This window comes from Molossus molossus, unplaced genomic scaffold (assembly GCF_014108415.1).
Source record: "Molossus molossus isolate mMolMol1 unplaced genomic scaffold, mMolMol1.p scaffold_m16_p_16, whole genome shotgun sequence".
Classification (NCBI taxonomy): domain Eukaryota; kingdom Metazoa; phylum Chordata; class Mammalia; order Chiroptera; family Molossidae; genus Molossus; species Molossus molossus.
The window spans coordinates 4,131,394-4,148,571 of NW_023425351.1; the positions used below are offsets into that span (position 1 = coordinate 4,131,394).

Sequence of the window (17,178 nt, forward strand, 5' to 3'; positions counted from 1 at the left end):
GGCGGGGCGGGGCCTCCCTCGGCTCCGACCCTCAGCTGGTCGGCGGCTCCGCCCCTCGACCCGGCCGCGCCAATCGCGGGCCCCGCACCTGCGAGGAGGCGCCGCCCCGCCCACCGCGGCGTTCGGAGCGTCCCCACGGCGTCGGGTCCGCGCGGCGGGAGCGGAAGCTGCGTCGGGACCCCCGGCGCCCAGCTCGGCCAGCCGCTCAGCCTTGGCTTCCGGGTGCCGCGACCCCCGACCCTCGACCCTCGACCCTGCCGGGCGGCCCCGCCCGGGAGGCGGCGGCGGGGGCCGCGCTCCATGCCAGTGTGGTGCTGCCGCTGCTCCTTGGCCGGGCATTTCAGGTGACTCCCCGCGGAGAGGGGGTGAGGTGCGGGGGATGGAGGGCCGGACGCAGGCAGCAGGGCGCGGACCCGGCGGGCGAACGGGCTGGGGTCGCGTGGACCGGCGAGGCGGGGCGGGCGCCGGGATGCCGCGGCCTCCCCTGGGCCCCGCAGCCCCGGCCGCGCCAGTCACGCGCTGGAGCCCCGCAGGCCCGAGCCAGGCGGCTGCCCAGCTGCAAAGTTTCAGGGAAGGGTCACGAGACGCCCCGCCCCTACGATTTTTAAAATTTTTGTTAAAAAACCTAATAAGCTAAGTTACTGGGTGAAGGGCGGTAGGAAACTAAGTTTTCAGGGTGATGATCTGGTTCCAGGAGGTTCTCACTGAGACGTTCGTCACCTGACGCCGTAGATACAGTGCAGACTTGGAAAATGAGCGAGTCTGGGCTCCGAGGACGGTTCTCAGGGGGACAGGGCGGTGCCTAAAAAACGGGAGCGGCGGGGGGTGTGAGTTCTGGGTTTCATTCAAGACCCAGGAGGACCTGGCCTTCCATGTACCAATTCACTAGAAAAATTATGTGAAAACTACTCTTTTTTGTCAAATGCGAAACTGCCATCAGAGTTCTTAAATTGGGTTCATAGGATGAATTGAAGTGGCCCGTGAACTTGGATGTAAAGAAAGGTACAGCAGTGTTTTTGCTACATTTTAATAACCGAATTCTAATATTCAATTATGAATAGAAGTAACAAATCACAGTAATTTTTGCGACTGTCACCACCAGAAATCACAGGTATTTTCATATCACATTACAGTTGTTGCACATATTTAAAAATATTGCTTATGCTTATAAAATTACAGTACTTAGTACATGTGTTTGCAAGAAGCATAAAACCCGCTAAGCTCTGTTAGGCTTCACTGTTGTAGCAATTTTTATACATTGAAGCAAGGCCTTCCACCACCAACTCTAGTTAATCATAGGAGCATCAGAAAGAATGAGATATTTAGGAATAATTTTAACAAAAAGAAATGTAAGACTTGTATACTTGAAACTACAAAACATCACTGAGAATAAAAGAAGGACTAGTAAATGAAAAGGAATCCCAAGTGTAGGGATTGAAAGGCTTAATATACAGGGTGGGACAAAAGTAGATATACAGTTGTAAATATGGGAAACAGTTTATTCTTAAAGTATTATTTATTAATTATTGTATTATTTTTCATAGGAACAACTGTAAACTCAATTTTGTCCCACCCTGTACTTAGATGGTAGTATTTCTCAATTGATCTACAAAATCATTGCAATCCTATAAAAATCCTAGCTGCCCCCTCCCCCCCAGAAGAATAATGGAATTGCACAGAGTAGCTAAGACAGTGTTAGCCAGGAAGTCTTGATAAACAAAAAGTTGGAGGATTTCCACTTCCAGATTTCAGAATTTACTACAAAGAAACAACACTGTGGTGCTGGCATAAAGATAAACATATAATCAATGGAATAGATTGGAGAGTCTAGAAATAAATTCTTACACTTATGGTCACTTGGTTTTCCATGGGATCCTGAGACAAAAGAGGAAATAACAGTCTCTTCAACAAATGGTGCCAGGACGAATATCCACAAGCAAAATAATGAAGTTGGACTCCTACCTCATACCGTATACGAAAACTAACTCAAAATGCATGAGAAACCTAAATGTAAGAACCAGAACTATAAAACTTGTAGAAAAAAGCATTGGAGTAAATTTTTGTGACCTTGGATTAGGTATTGGTTTCTTAGATATGACACCAAAAGCACAGCAACAGAAGAATAAGTAAGTTGGACTTGATCAAAGTTTAAAACTTCTATGATTAAAAAGAACATGAAGAAACTGAATAGGCAACCCACAGTGTGAAACAAAATATTTGCAAGTCATGTATGTGAAAAGGGACTTGTATCATATATATAAAGGATTATTAAAGCTCAACAATAAAAAGACAACCCATTTTGAAAGTGGGCAAAAAATTTGACTTTCTCCAAAGAAAATACATAAATGGCCAATGAGCACATGAAAAGATGTTTTAACATTAGCCCATTTATTACATGAGCATGTCAGAAGCTAAAACTAGATTCTAGGAAGGCATTTGGGAAAGGAGGTAGATTGGAAACCAACATTAAGATCTTTATATCAGTATCTATGAGAATTAATAAAATATATAAATTTTTTACCCAAATGCACAAACTATAATATTTAAGTACAGTAACGTTTCCTTAAAATATTAGGTGTGACTATTTTGTTTTAAATATATTGTCTCCAATGTCTTGGTCATTAAAGATAGCTTCGTATTTGGAATTTATCTTATGTAGGACTTGCCCATAAAGTATTAAAAAGACATTGACAGCTATTAAGGATGTCCGACATTCAAAGTGATGTAGGTTGACATGTAGATAAGCTACTAATTTGAAAGTATTAATCAGAGGATTTTTCTCCTTTTAGGAAGTAATGAATATTTTTGTTGGTTTTTTTTGCTTTTTTTGGCTTAAATAAAATCTGAATAAGGATAGATTTTTATAAAGGCTATGTTGACTATATATCTCTTGTTCTTGTTCCATGTTTGTATTTTTTAAAAAGAAACTATGGTGACACTGAAACAGAAGGAGAGATTTATAATTCCTTAGTGCAATATTTTGGTGATAATTTGGGGCGAAAAGTTAAAGCCATGCCATTAGTTGAAGAAACTTCTTTACTTGAAGATTCATCAGTGACTTTGCCTGTGGTAATAATAGGTAAGTTATTGCATTTTACCACTTAAAAGTACAGTGATGATTGTTACTTTTATACATTTATAATTACATAGTTACAAGTTCTTAGAATTGTGTTGAAAAGTATTATTAGGTTTGATGTCTTAAAACAACCATTAACCACAAATCTTTGGAGAGAGTATATTTATCTGATTTAGGTTTTGTGTTAGAATGCAGCGTCCATTCATGAAATATTGATATTACTCTATTATTTTAAAATACTGTCAGTTGTGTTGATTATATGGCAGTGTCCTGGTAATGATGATAACCTGTATTTTATTTCAAAGTAGTGGGAAGGAAAGTCCTCTCCTGTGACCGGCATATGGGTGATTCTGTAAAGGAGGGAAGGATGGAAAGGAAGAGAGCATGATTGTTCTATACTGATTACCCTCCAAGGGAGAGGACAAAGAGGAGTTTTTGCACTGGTTCTCATCCAGGATATTTTGGAGACCATACCTCCTGTACCATTTTCCAACTTTTGTCTACCCTAGTTGTCCTTCTTTGGTGTCTTGGAGTAAAGGAACCCTGGCTGCTTGTTCTACCTTGGCATGGGAGAGTCAGAAAAAACCACCATCCTCTGTACCTGACCACCTCACTCCACCCCCAAACAGTCTATTCCTGTTTGGCCTCAGCTAGCCATAGACATAAATACAGGACACAAAATTATAAACCTTCTAGAAGATAACATGGATGACCTTTGGTTTTAGTAATGAGTTTTTAAAAACTAGAACATAGTCTTACCAGATGATCCAGCCAGTCATGTATATGCCTCAGTATTTGCCCAAATTAGTTGAAAATTTAATGGCCATGCAAAAATCTGCATGCTTACAGCAGCTTTACTCATAATTGTCAAAAATTGGAAGCAACCAGGATGTCGTCTAGTTAGTGGATGGGTAAATTGTGAAACATCCATATAATAGAAAATCAATACATACATTAAGGAAATTAGCTCTTTATGCTCAGGCAAAAGTCAGAATCTTGTGAACGCTTGGTTTTCAGAGTTTAGAGAAGGCAGAATTGGTAGGGAGAAAGCCATTTTCTTAAGGAGAAAAGCCGAGGAATAGGGGTATTGTGCGTGACACACCCTGTCCACCTTTTTCTTATTTTTTAATAGGAAATGGACCCTCAGGGATCTGCCTTTCTTATATGTTATCAGGCTACAGACCATATTTATCATCAGAAGCAGTACATCCAAATACAATCCTACATAGTAAATTACAAGAAGCAAGACATCTTTCCATTGTTGATCAGGTAGTTTTTCTTACATGGCAATCCTTTTCATTTTTTTATACTGAAACAAGATTAATTTGAGTTATATAAGCATTGTGTTTCTTAATTGAAAATCCATTCTTCTAATAACACTTTCTATCATTTTTATTTTAGATTTGTAAGTACATTTTGTTGCATTGTTTATTTTCCTGAGTTGATAAGAGTAGAATTTCCCAAATGATATCCTGATAAAGGTTTAATAGGTGTTCTATGTTCAAATAAGTTTGGAAAGGGCTGCCTTTTGTTATTGCATTGTCACTGTAGACATATTAAGGTGTATTTGCATGTTAAAGGCATCTTCAAGTTTTGTGTAAAAGGATCTGATTTGATTTGTTGAAATCCAACCCTTCCTATATTTATTTGACTAAAGGATTTGTTAAGATCTCAAGGAACATCAGCATTGTATAGCACACTATCTGGGAAATACTGGATTAGAGTAATGGCTTTTACTTTTGTTAGGATAGCATTAGTTTGTTTTTCTTTGTTCAAAGTCTATCTGCCTTTTTCCTTTCTTTTAAAAAAAAATTCATTCAGGACTTAGAATACTTGTCTGAGGGCCTTGAAGGCCGATCATCAAATCCAGTTGCAGTACTTTTCGACACACTTCTTCATCCAGATGCTGACTTTGGGTATGACTATCCATCTGTTTTGCATTGGAAATTAGAACAACATCATTATATCCCTCACTTAGTCCTTGGTAAAGGTCCACCTGGTGGAGCTTGGCATGTGAGTATACTTTTCTTAGCATTTCAATGTACGTGAGTTATTACATATATCTTAATAAGATCATTTTGATTCTTAAACATTACGATATAATGGTATAGAATCAGTGGTTCTCAACCTTCCTAATGCCGCGACCGTTTAATACAGTTCCTCGTGTTGTGGTGACCCCAACTATAAAATTATTTTTGTTGCTACTTCATAAGTGTAATTTTGCTACTGTTATGTCTTAGGCAACCCCGATGAAAGAGTCATTCGACCCCCAAAGTGGTCGCGACCCACAGGTTGAGAACCGCTGGTATAGATGTTTACTAAATTTTTACCTGGAATTTTAATCCTGTTTCATTAGATGTGGTTAATTACTGGGAGTTAAGCCATATTTGATTATAGTCTTAGAATAAGCATTTTTTCTATACTATTTTATAAGAATTATTTGGAGGATATTTTAATATTTTGCATAGTACAGTTTTTTAATTTATTAATTTTATAATTTACAAAATTTCACACAGTATTTTATACAAATATCCATTATTTCTCTACATTTTCAAGATCTTAAATGAAAAATGTTTTGTAAAGGAATAAAGTTGTATTAGTCTGCTTGGGCTGCTATCACAGATTACCATAGACCCGGTGGCTTAAACCTCAGACACTTATTTCTCCCTGTTTGGAAACTGCGGTTTCCAGGATCAAGCTTCAGTGTGTTCAGTTCGTGGTGAGGGCTCTTTTTCTAGCTTGCAAATAGCCGCTTTGTGTTGTCACATGGCAGAGCGCATGCTCTCTCTCTTCCTCTTATGAAGTCACTAATTCTGTCATGAGGGCCCCATGTTAGGCCTAATGACCTCCAAAAGGCCTCACCTACAAATACCATTACATGGAGGCAGGACTAGAGCTTCCCAAGGAATTTGGAGGTGACAGTTTAGTCTGTAGCAGAGGTTTAACCAGAAAACTGATAACATTAAGATCCAGTGCATTTCATTAGGGACAGCAACTACCATTATTGTTAATTCTGTATCCTTAGCAGTCAGTATAGTATCTAGTGTGTAGAGAGTGCTCATTTGTTGTACAAATAAGTGTTATGTAAATTTGCTATGTTATGAAATACAGACTTCACGGAAATTTTAACATTATTAAGTCTTTAGTACAGACTTTATTTGGATATTCCTATATTATTGTACTGTTATGTCTAAAAGTTGTTTGCATTTAATTTATTAAGTGACAACCAATTAGAGATGCTCATCCACACATTGGTATTCGGAGGGGGTTTGGGGGGGCGGTGGTCAGTCATATACGCCAGCAGCCACCCATGTGACTGGCTTCTGACTGATCCCTGCTTCCTAGAGCAAACAGCAGTAATCACCATAAATCACATTAGGGTAAATGTGCATGGTCACCCTGGTACAGCATGGCCCATGGCTTCTAGCATGCAAAAAACACTCTCATCAGGTAGAATTTTCCAAGGATCAGAGGATGTCTCCTGGGAGGCAGCCAAGGGCCAGTTCTAAACACAGACCTTTCCTAGTAACGTGCAAGGACTAACACAACCTGAGCCTGTAACTCCTTTTCCGCATGAGGATGAACTTTTTATTAAACAGTCACATAACTTGTTTGTTCTGCCTAGAATAGTCTCCCTTTCTAATAGTGCATCCTCAAAGTCTGCTTGTGTCCTTGAAGAAATAGTCTTTTCTCTATGCTCCTACAGGACTTCTGTCAGGTTTGCACCCCTTAATATGCTGAGTCTCCATGACTACAGGCATCATGGTAAATAGGTTGCATAGGGGAAAAAAAGAAAAACTGATTGGGAGAAAATTACAGAGATCCAAGGGACTAGGCCTTGCAACCAAAAGGAAGAATTGTTGCAGTGGAAATAGAGATTGTTGACAGAAAGTAGAATACTGGTGCTTCAAGGGTTTTGAGTTCCAGATAAGATGATTTTGTGGCTCCAAATAACTTCTCATATATAATAACTTCTTAACAGCTCCCCTTCTGATCATCTGTTTTTCATCATGGTTCTTCTTATGCCCAGGCCCAGCCTGCCTCTGAGCAGTGGCAGCTGATTGCATTCTGTCCTTGGTGATAATGTCACAAATAATAGGCTTCATGAGGCCTAGAACATAGCAAGTGTTCTGTGAATGTTAGCCAATAATAGTAAGTCCCATTTCCAACACTGGGCATTATAGGCACAGGGCAAGAGCATTAAGAGAAAAAAGTCATAGCCTGCTGGTTAAGAGGTCATTTGAGGTCACTGGAGAGGTGCTGTTGGCCCTTGGGCTTTTCCTGCTTTGTACTGAACACAGCAGAAGGAGAACATGGGAGCTTGAAGAGCTCACTTCCTTAAAGGCAGCCTTAGCAATAGTATTGAGTCTGTTCTTAATTAGGCAACCACTGCTGCTTTTCCTTGTTCTAGAAAGAGATGCTGCTATATCCGAATCATCTTAGACTTCACCATTATAATTGATCAGGAGAGGCTGTTGTGCTGCCCATTTAAAAAAAAAAAAATCTATTAATCATATTAAAATGAAAAGACATCTGAAGTGTGAAATTAATAAACTCTTTTATTTAAAAAGTGAAAATATTCATTTGTTTCTCTAACATGATATTCTATATATGAATTATCATATCGATTATATAAGCCAAAGCTATCAACATTGTGTAGGCACTGGGTAACATTGTAAATTTGTTTTGTAAATGTATAACTATATGAAAGAAAGAATATAGATAGATACACCAAATGATGAAAGTATTATTTAAAAGTTTATTGGAATAAACTTTGGGAGGTAATCTGTACAACCATTATTTAAGACTTCTCTGCTCTCCTGATCCAGACTCTTATAGCAAATAGATGGGTTTGGTTAAACAAAAATGTTACTGCTTAAATGTGTTTTTGATTGTACATTTTTTATTCAAATAGAATATGGAAGGCTCCATGTTGACAATCAGCTTTGGAAATTGGATGGAGCTACCTGGACTTAAATTTAAAGATTGGGTAACTAGCAAACGAAGGTAAAGATCAAATTACTAAAATTCTTTTGTGTACAGTGAGAAGAGTGTGTCAGCATATTTCAAAATATCTGTGATCCTTGAATGAATAATGTAAATGTCTCTGTCTCTCAGGTATAAGAAGCCTCTTTGTAGCAATGACTGTGAGCTAGTGTACACTTAGAGCTGCCACAGACTAAGCCAGAGGTGAGGAAGGGCTTGTTTGTAGAGTGGGTTCCTGACTTCCCTGGTCGTCATGGATTTATCCCATTCTGTTAAACCACTCTACTTTCTCATCCAACCACATATCCTTTACACATTTATTTACTAATTTTTATGAGTGGATATGTAACTTCATGTGTGCGTATTTCATGTATACAGACCTGAAGTGTTTGACTTTCAAAGTAGAAGGCTGTGTATGATTAATAATTTAGTGATAGAATGAACTAGAATCAGTGGTGTGATTGGCTACTTAGGTATAGAGGTAAATATTTAGTAAGAAAATCCAAATAACTGAGAAGAAATCTCAACTTGGAACTTTATAATAATTTTGAGAGAAAGAACCCAAAATTTGAAAAGCCCTATTGTTTTCAAGGATAGTAAATATTAGATAGAAATTACTAATACGCTATCTAATTTGACTGCTCACAAAAACAATAAATGAAAGCAGGAAGTTACTTAATCTTTATTAGAACAGGGCTGTAACATTTGAATGTTTGACTTCCTGCTAGATAGAACCCATGTTAATCCCCAGAAATTATCCTTCATTTGACAAGAGTTAAGGAGAGCAAATTTAGACCAGCATGTAAAATTGAGAATAAACCTTCAAATATTCTTCTTGAATTTTTTAAAAAAGGATTGTATACGGATTTGAAATGTAAAGTTGCAAAGTCAGGCAAGTTGTACAAGTTCCTGATTTACATAGGTCAGCGAATGAAACTGCTCATTCTTCTCTTTGTGATGAAGAAAGAGCTTCCTGACTTATGTACCAGAGTGTTTGTCCTTCTGAAGTGAGGATACTGAGTATAGAATTACTGTGTGAAAATGAATCTTGTGATAAACATCACCTTCAGTTCCTGCCTTTGCATCTTGTTAGGAGATGGAAGACTCTTAGCTCTCTAGAGATTAACTCTAGAACTCCTAATGTAACCCTGGTCACATTAACTTAAATTAGCTATCAATTTCTTAATCTGTAAAGTGGAGATATAATACGAGTAGTAACTACTACAAAGGGTTTCTGTAAAAATCAAAGTTAGTCATTTTAAGTCTTAATTACTATAGTCATTAAATTCAAGAAGAAAAGTGTGAACTTTTCCCAAATTCAAGTTATAATGAATTATGTGAAGTGATTTGGTTTTTTTCCTACTACTTATCTCTATATGGGGCACAATGTTTAGGGGTGCTTATGCCCATTGCTTTAAATTGCAAGTGGAGAATGAAAGATGTACTAATGCACTTATTCATAAGGATATTTTATTTATATATCTCTGAGCAGGAAAACACAGAAATGCCATATATTATTTACTTAGACGTAAACTAATTTGTTTGCAGAAGACTGACCCAGCTTGTTTTTGGTCATGGGGGGTGTGTGTGTGTGTGTACACACACACATATATATACATATAGATAGATACACATACACACACATTTTTTTTTAAGCCTCACCCTAGGATATTTTTCCATTGATTTTCAGATAGAGTGGGAGGGAGGGAGAGAGGAGGAGAGAAAGAGAGAAAGATGGATGTGAGATCGACACATCGATTGGTTGCCTCCCGCACTGCTCCAAACAAGGCTGGAGATCAAACCACAACCAAGGTACATGCCCTTGACCTGAATTGAACCTGAGACTCTGGTCCAAGGGCCGACACTCTAACCACTGAGCAAAATCGGCTGGGGCTATTTTTAATGAGTATATATGTTACAGTTAGATCTGTGCTATCTTAATGATTATAATCTAAATAATTTAGTCTGTACATAGAGCAGTTATTTTCAACCTTTTTCATCTCATGGCACACGTAAACTAATTACTAAAATTCTGTGGCACACCAAAAAAATACATTTTTTGCTGATCTGATAAAAAAAGATATTTTGAGCCCTGGCCAGTTTGGCTTAGCGGTTAGAGCGTCGGCCTGCGGTCCGGAGAGACCTGGGTTCGGTTCCCGCTAAGGGCACGTACTTCGGTTGCAGTTTGTCCCCGGCCCTGGTTGGTCGTGCGGGTGGCAGCCACTCGATGTGTCCCTTCACATCGATGTTTCTCTCTCTCTCTCCCTTCCTCTCTCTCTCCCTCCCACTCTATCTGTTCAAAAAATGGAAAAATATCCTCGGGTGAGGATAAAAAAAAAAAAAAAAGATATTTTGATTCATTAACACCGATAACTATTGTATTGGCTGTTGTCATTTTTTTTATTTGACAATCTAAGGGAAGAGGTCAGTGCCCCTGACTAAGTAGTCAGGTATTACATATTTTAAAAATTCTTACTGCATACTGGCTGAAAATCACTGACTTGTAGTACAGAACATAGACTGAAAAGTATAATTATAGACTGAATTTTTTAATTACAGTTGTGACATAGACTGTAAACTAGTCTAATTTTCATATATTCACATTTTAATCCCTTCATTTATTTAATAAAAGCCTATTGGTAAAAGCAGCTAATCTGAAAAGATACTACCTATGTAAGACAATGGAGAAACAGACATACATTAAATATAGTCTCTACCCTCATAGAGCTTCCTCTTTTTAAAAAAAAAAATTTTCTTTATTGATTTTAGAGAGGAAGGGAGAGAGATGGAAACATCAGTGAGAGAGACCATCAATTGGCTGCCTCCTGCATGGCCCCATAGGGGATTTGGCCCACAACCTGGGCATGTGCCCTGGCCAGGAATCAAACCTGTGACCTCTTGGTGCATGGTCGACGCTGAACCACTGAGCCACACCAGAGGGGCAGAGCTTCCTCTTTTTTTTTTTTTTATCCTCACCCGAGGACACTTTTTCATTCTTTGTTCAGATAGAGCAGGAGGGAGAGAGAGAGAGAGAAACATCGATGTGAAAGGGACACATCGAGTGGCTGCCACCCGCACGACCAACCAGGGCCGGGGACAAACTGCAACCGAGGTACATGCCCTTAGCGGGAACCGAACCCCGGTCTCTCCGGACCGCAGGCCGACGCTCTAACCGCTGAGCCAAACCGGCCAGGGCTAGCTTCCTCTTTTTAACTAAAGAGTTTTCTTTCTTTATAAGGTGTTAGGATAATTTATAGCTAAGACAATTCAGAGGAATTGAAAAGATGTAATAGCTTACTAGATGGAGAAATAATCATGAAACTAGTGGTACTGTTCTCATAGGATATTTTTACTTTTACAGGAACCTAAAAGGGGATCGAGTTATGCCAGAGGAAGTAGCTCGATACTATAAACATTATGTAAAAGTAATGGGTCTTCAGAAGAACTTCAGAGAGAACACTTATATTACCTCTGTTTCAAGACTCTACAGAGATCAGGATGATGGTGGTGGTCAGGACAGAGCTATTTCAGCACAGCATTTACAGATTGAGAAGTCACAGTTTATCAAGAGAAACTGGGAGATCCGGGGTTATCAGAGAATAGCTGATGGTTCCCATGTTCCCTTCTCTCTCTTTGCTGAGAATGTAGTTTTGGCAACTGGAACGCTGGATTCTCCTGCCCATCTGGAGGTCGAAGGGGAAGATTTTCCTTTTGTGTTTCATTCAATGCCTGAATTTGGAGCGGCTGTAAGCCAAGGAAAGTTGCGTGGCAAAGTGGACCCAGTGTTAATTGTAGGTTCTGGGCTCACTGCAGCTGATGCAGTACTGTGTGCTTACAACAACAACATCCCTGTGATTCATGTATTTCGCAGACGAGTAACTGATCCAAGTTTAATTTTCAAGCAGCTTCCTAAAAAGCTGTATCCAGAATACCATAAAGTCTATCATATGATGTGTACTCAGTCGTATTCTGCAGACTCAACCCTTTTATCTGATTATACCAGTTTTCCTGAGCACCATGTGCTTTCCTTTAAGCCGGACATGAAATGCATCCTTCAGAGCGTCTCTGGATTGAAGAAAATATTTAAACTTTCTGCAGCAGCAGTATTGATCGGTTCTCATCCCAACCTGTCTTTTCTGAAGGAGCAAGGCTGTTACTTGGGCCATAACTCAAGTCACCCAATCAAGTGTAAGAGTAATCCTGTGGAAATAGATGCATTTACCTATGAGTGTGTTAAGGAAGCCCACCTTTTTGCATTGGGTCCTTTAGTTGGAGATAATTTTGTTCGATTTTTAAAGGGAGGGGCACTGGGTGTTACACACTGTTTAGCAACAAGACAGAAGAAAAAGCAGCATTTATTTGTTGAAAGAGGAGGAGGAGATGGGATAGCTTAAAGTAGGTTTACAAGAATTTATATGGACAGTTTATCATTAAAGATTTTTAACTTTTTGCAGTGTACTGGATTGAATTTTCTGGACTTGAATTAACTGGAGGAGAGTCTCAAGCAATATTAATAGATTTTTAAAGTTACAAGAGCGTGGCATTCTGATTTATACTGTAATGCAACAATTTTCAACTTTTTTCATTTCATGGCACACACTACTTACTAAAACTGCAGCGCACCAAAAAAAAAAAAAAAAACATTTTCTGCTGATCTACAAAAATAAAACGGTAATTTTAATTTACAAAAACAAATAGTAATTGTAATTACTTACCCTTTTTCCTTCAATGACATTGATCTGAGAGAGATACATTGATCAGTTGCCTCCCGCATGCACTCTGTAGGGGATTGAACCTGCAGCCTGTGCATGTGCCCTAACTAGGGATCCAACCTGCGACCTGGGGCACCAGACAATGTTCCAAACAATTGAGCCACACTAGCCAGGGCTCCAAAGTGACTTTTTAAAAAATCAGGTGCCTATACTTGTAAGGATTTCTGGTACCAAGAATTAATCAGACGCAACCTTATGCAACATGACCAATAAGATGCAACTCTATTATATGACCTATATATCTATGGTTCAAAACAGGACATTGACACCAGAGGGCTATTGTGTTGGCTGTTGTCATCTTTTTCATTTGACAGTCTAAGGGAAAAGAGGTTGGTGCCCCTGACTAGTAAGCTCTTCCATGTTTTAAAATCTTAGAGGCACAGAGCTTGGAAATCGCTGCTGTAACGCACCACAGGTGTCACTGTCAGACACTGCCCATCTTGTCTACTTCAAACTCTCAAGTAAAATATTTTCTCTTTTGTGGTCATTTTTGGTTGGTATGTTTGATTCTAAAACATTACAGTCTGAATCTAAAACCGAACAGTCATTAGGCCAGAAATGGTCCTCATTACCTATTGGGGCATCTTGCTACTCAAAGGGTGGTCTAAAACCCAGCCTTGTTAGAAGTGTGTATACTCACCCCACCACAGACTGACTACACCAGAGACATCTCAACAAGCTCCTCAAGGAATATTCAAGGTTGAGACACATAATCTAAAAGAAAATGGGATAGGAAGTGGGGTGGGGATAGGAGGCATTTATAACTCAGGTTTTATTTATTTTGAAATTAACAATTGTATAAATATAATTGATTACTAAATGTGCTGATCTTTTAAAAAATATTTTCATTATTGAAATCTTGACAAATACTTCACATTCTTAGCTTCTAATACACAGTCCAATAATGATGGTATACAGTTAGACATACAGGAACTTGCCAAGATATTTTCTTCTGGACATTTGTTCTCTACGTAATAATTTGCGATTCAATGAATTTTTAATGAACCTACTTATCCCTGTGTGAACACTGGCTTAACTTGTTTAAGTACTTTTAATATTATAATACTATTTCGGTATTGCCAGAATTATTAAAGATTAAAGTTGAAATTTTGGTTAAAACTTGTCTTCCATTCCCAAGACTACTTTGAAATTTGTTCACAGATGACACAGCAGCTCTTTCTATGGTTATTTTTGAATTGTATGCTCTACTTTCATTTATATTTATTTAGATGTGCTTAATGTCTTATTTCCATACAGATCCCCAGAATTTCAGTGTTAGACAAAAAGTCCTCTGAAGTCCTCCATGGCAAACAATTTCTCAGTTTTTCTCTTTTGATATAATTTATTTCATCTAGAATGAACTTATTGTATGTCTAATCTATTTTTTTCTTAGTATTAAAAAAATGGACTAAAGTGTATTTTTCTGTCCAATCTTTTGCAAGGTTATGTGCTCACAGGATCATAATTCACCTTAAAATCTTATTGTTCAGAACATACTTGCCTTTATAACTAGCTGGTTCAGATAAACATGAATTCTTGTATTTCTGATAACTGTCATGGTCTGCTTAACATTTTAGAAATGATGAGATCGTTATAGTTTATTATAATAGTAACTTTTTTCAAATTAATGTTACCTCTATTGGAAATGGTGTAATATCCTCTGACAATACTTGAACTCTCTTGCTGGCCTGTTCTTTTGAGCTCTCAATGAGTTAACATTGGATGTTTTTCTTAATGTCACTTCTAAATTGAAATGACAGTTAAAAAGATGGGTTCTAGGCAATAATAAGAACTGTTGACATCCCCTTGTTTCAAAAGTTTGCTGTTAACCATTCAATAGCATTTTTTCATGAGATTATTTACCCCCAAAAAAAGATTTCAAGGGAAAATAAAGTTTCCATGGGGCCCTAAATAAACCTGATGTGAAGAGTTTCATCTTGAGCAATCTCCCATTTCTCAATTCCCTCAGACCTAGCTGTTTTGTGTTACATATTCTCGTGTTCTTTAGTTGATTGATTTCTGTCCCAAAATTCTAACTTCTTACTGTTCAGTGTTAACTAGCTATTCAGGGAGAGGACAAAGCACTAACTATTTGACTAGTAACAACCATGATGTGGGCATCTCTCCATCCCTCAAGTTTGGCTCTTGAAAGAATGTTTAAAAAACAATCTCTTTGGTTTTAAAAGTAGTACACAAAAATAAGATTAAGTCATTTCTAAGTGTTTTAGGCAGTCTGAGTATGTGAACTTTGTTCAACTATGCTGTTTTTTTTAATCCAAGAAGTTTTATGGGATATGTTTCCATGGAATCAAATCTAGTTAAAGATTTGTAAACATCAGACTGAAAGGTATTTAAAAATATTATGCAGTCTTTGCTGGTTGGATGGCTTAGTTAAATGGAGCATTGTCCTATATACCAAAAGGTTTCAGATTTGATTTCCAGTCAGAGCACATACCTAGGTTGCAGGTTCAATCTCTGGTTGGGGTACATACGAGAGACAACCAATTGATGTTTCTCTCACATCGATGGATGTCTCTCAAATCAATAAACATATTCTCAGGTGAGTATAAAAAAATAAAACATAGATTTTAATAGCATTTTGACCTGACATTTATAGAACACTGACACCTATAATATCCACAATATACTTTCTAAATGCACGTATAACATTCATCAACCATATACTTACCCATAAAACAAGTCTCAAAAAATTTCAAAAGGTTGAAAATCTTACTAAACCACAGTGGAATTAATTTAGAAAGCAATAATAAAGAAATAAATAGTGCCCTGGCCAGTTTGGCTCAGCGGTTAGAGCGTCGGCTGCGGTCCGGAGAGACCCCGGTTCGGTTCCCACTAAGGGCATGTACCTCGGTTGCAGTTTGTCCCCGGCCCTGGTTGGTCGTGCGGGTGGCAGCCACTCGATGTGTCCCTTCACGACGATGTTTCTCTCTCTCTCTCCCTCCCACTCTATCTGTACAAAAAATGGAAAAATATCCTCGGGTGAGGATTAAAAAAAAAAAAGAAAGAAATAGTGCCTAGCTGGTGTGGCTCAGTGAACTGAGCATCCTCCCATGGACTGAGAGGTCCCGGTTTAATTCCTTGTCAGGGAACGTGCCCAGGTTGTGGGCTTGATCCCTGGTGGGGGGCATGCAGGAGACAGCCTGTCTGTTTCTCTCTCACATCTATTATTTCTATCTCCCCTCTCTCTAAAAATAAAAACATTTTAAAAAAAGAAACAGCAACTATTTTATCTTTTGATAATTTTTATTTAGAAATTAAGTAGCAAATCCACATATCAATAAAGCACAGGAAGATTAAGACCTATTCTGAACTAAATGCTAGCACAAATATCCAAAGTGCAGCTAATGTACACAGAGGAAATTTACAGTTTAAATACTGATGCTAAGAGTTAAGTTTAAAATCAGTTATCTAAGCTTCTATCTACAGGGGCTAGAAAAATAAGAAAAATCAGTCATAAAGTAATAAGGAAAAAAATAAAGATAAGTGAAAATCAAATAGAAAACAGCAAACAAAAATCAAAACCATTCTTTAAAAAATTGTTTTACAAGAACAAACTTCTAGTTAGACTGATCAAGAAAAAGAACACAGCCCTGGCCGGTTTGGCTCAGCGGTTAGAGCGCCAGCCTGCGGTCCTGAGAGACCTGGGTTCGGTTCCCACTAAGGGCATGTACCTCGGTTGCAGTTTGTCCCCGGCCCTGGTTGGTCGTGCGGGTGGCAGCCACTCGATGTGTCCCTTCATGACGATGTTTCTCTCTCTCTCTCTGTTCCTCTCTCTCCCTCCCACTCTATCTGTACAAAAAAATGGAAAAATGTCTCAGGTAAGGATAAAAAAAAAAAAAGAACACAAATCTCTGAAAACAAGAATGAAAAAAGGGACATCACTATATATTATACAAACATTAAAAGTAGAACAAAGGAATATTGTGAACTTTATACCTATAGATTTTTTAAAATCCTAAGGAATCTACAAAAAGTATTCTAAATTCTATGAGTTTAGTATGTTCTTGGCCTCTAAATTTAAAATACAAAAAGTAATTAAATTTCCATACACAAGCAATACCATCATTTAAAGATAAAATTTTAAAAAGTACCCTTTTATAATAGTATCAAAAATATTGTCAGGGTGGCAGAAGCTATGTGACACCAGGTAGCTTTCAGTATCAAAACCTTGTTCTCCTTCCTGGGACAAATCACACCAGTCAGTCCTCAGAGTGCTAAAAAGATTGCACTGTAATTCTAATGTACCCCTAAGTTGTTACATTACAAAACCTGAAAAAATACATTCATTTTTTTCTTACCATCTATCTCCCTTTAGGGAAGAAA

The 17,178-nt window shown here is 38.2% G+C and overlaps 1 protein-coding gene across 1 annotated transcript; it reads left to right on the top strand.

Annotated features, from left to right (window-relative positions):
* The first annotated feature begins 274 nt into the window (after window positions 1-274).
* OSGIN2 (oxidative stress induced growth inhibitor family member 2) lies at window positions 275-12,506 on the top strand. Its single transcript, XM_036264148.1, has 6 exons — window positions 275-344; window positions 2,925-3,079; window positions 4,209-4,345; window positions 4,898-5,089; window positions 7,992-8,083; window positions 11,424-12,506. Exons 1-6 carry the CDS (start codon window positions 301-303, stop codon window positions 12,454-12,456), a joined length of 1,653 nt encoding a protein of 550 aa, XP_036120041.1. The 5' UTR covers window positions 275-300; the 3' UTR covers window positions 12,457-12,506.
* The last annotated feature ends 4,672 nt before the right edge of the window (window positions 12,507-17,178 follow it).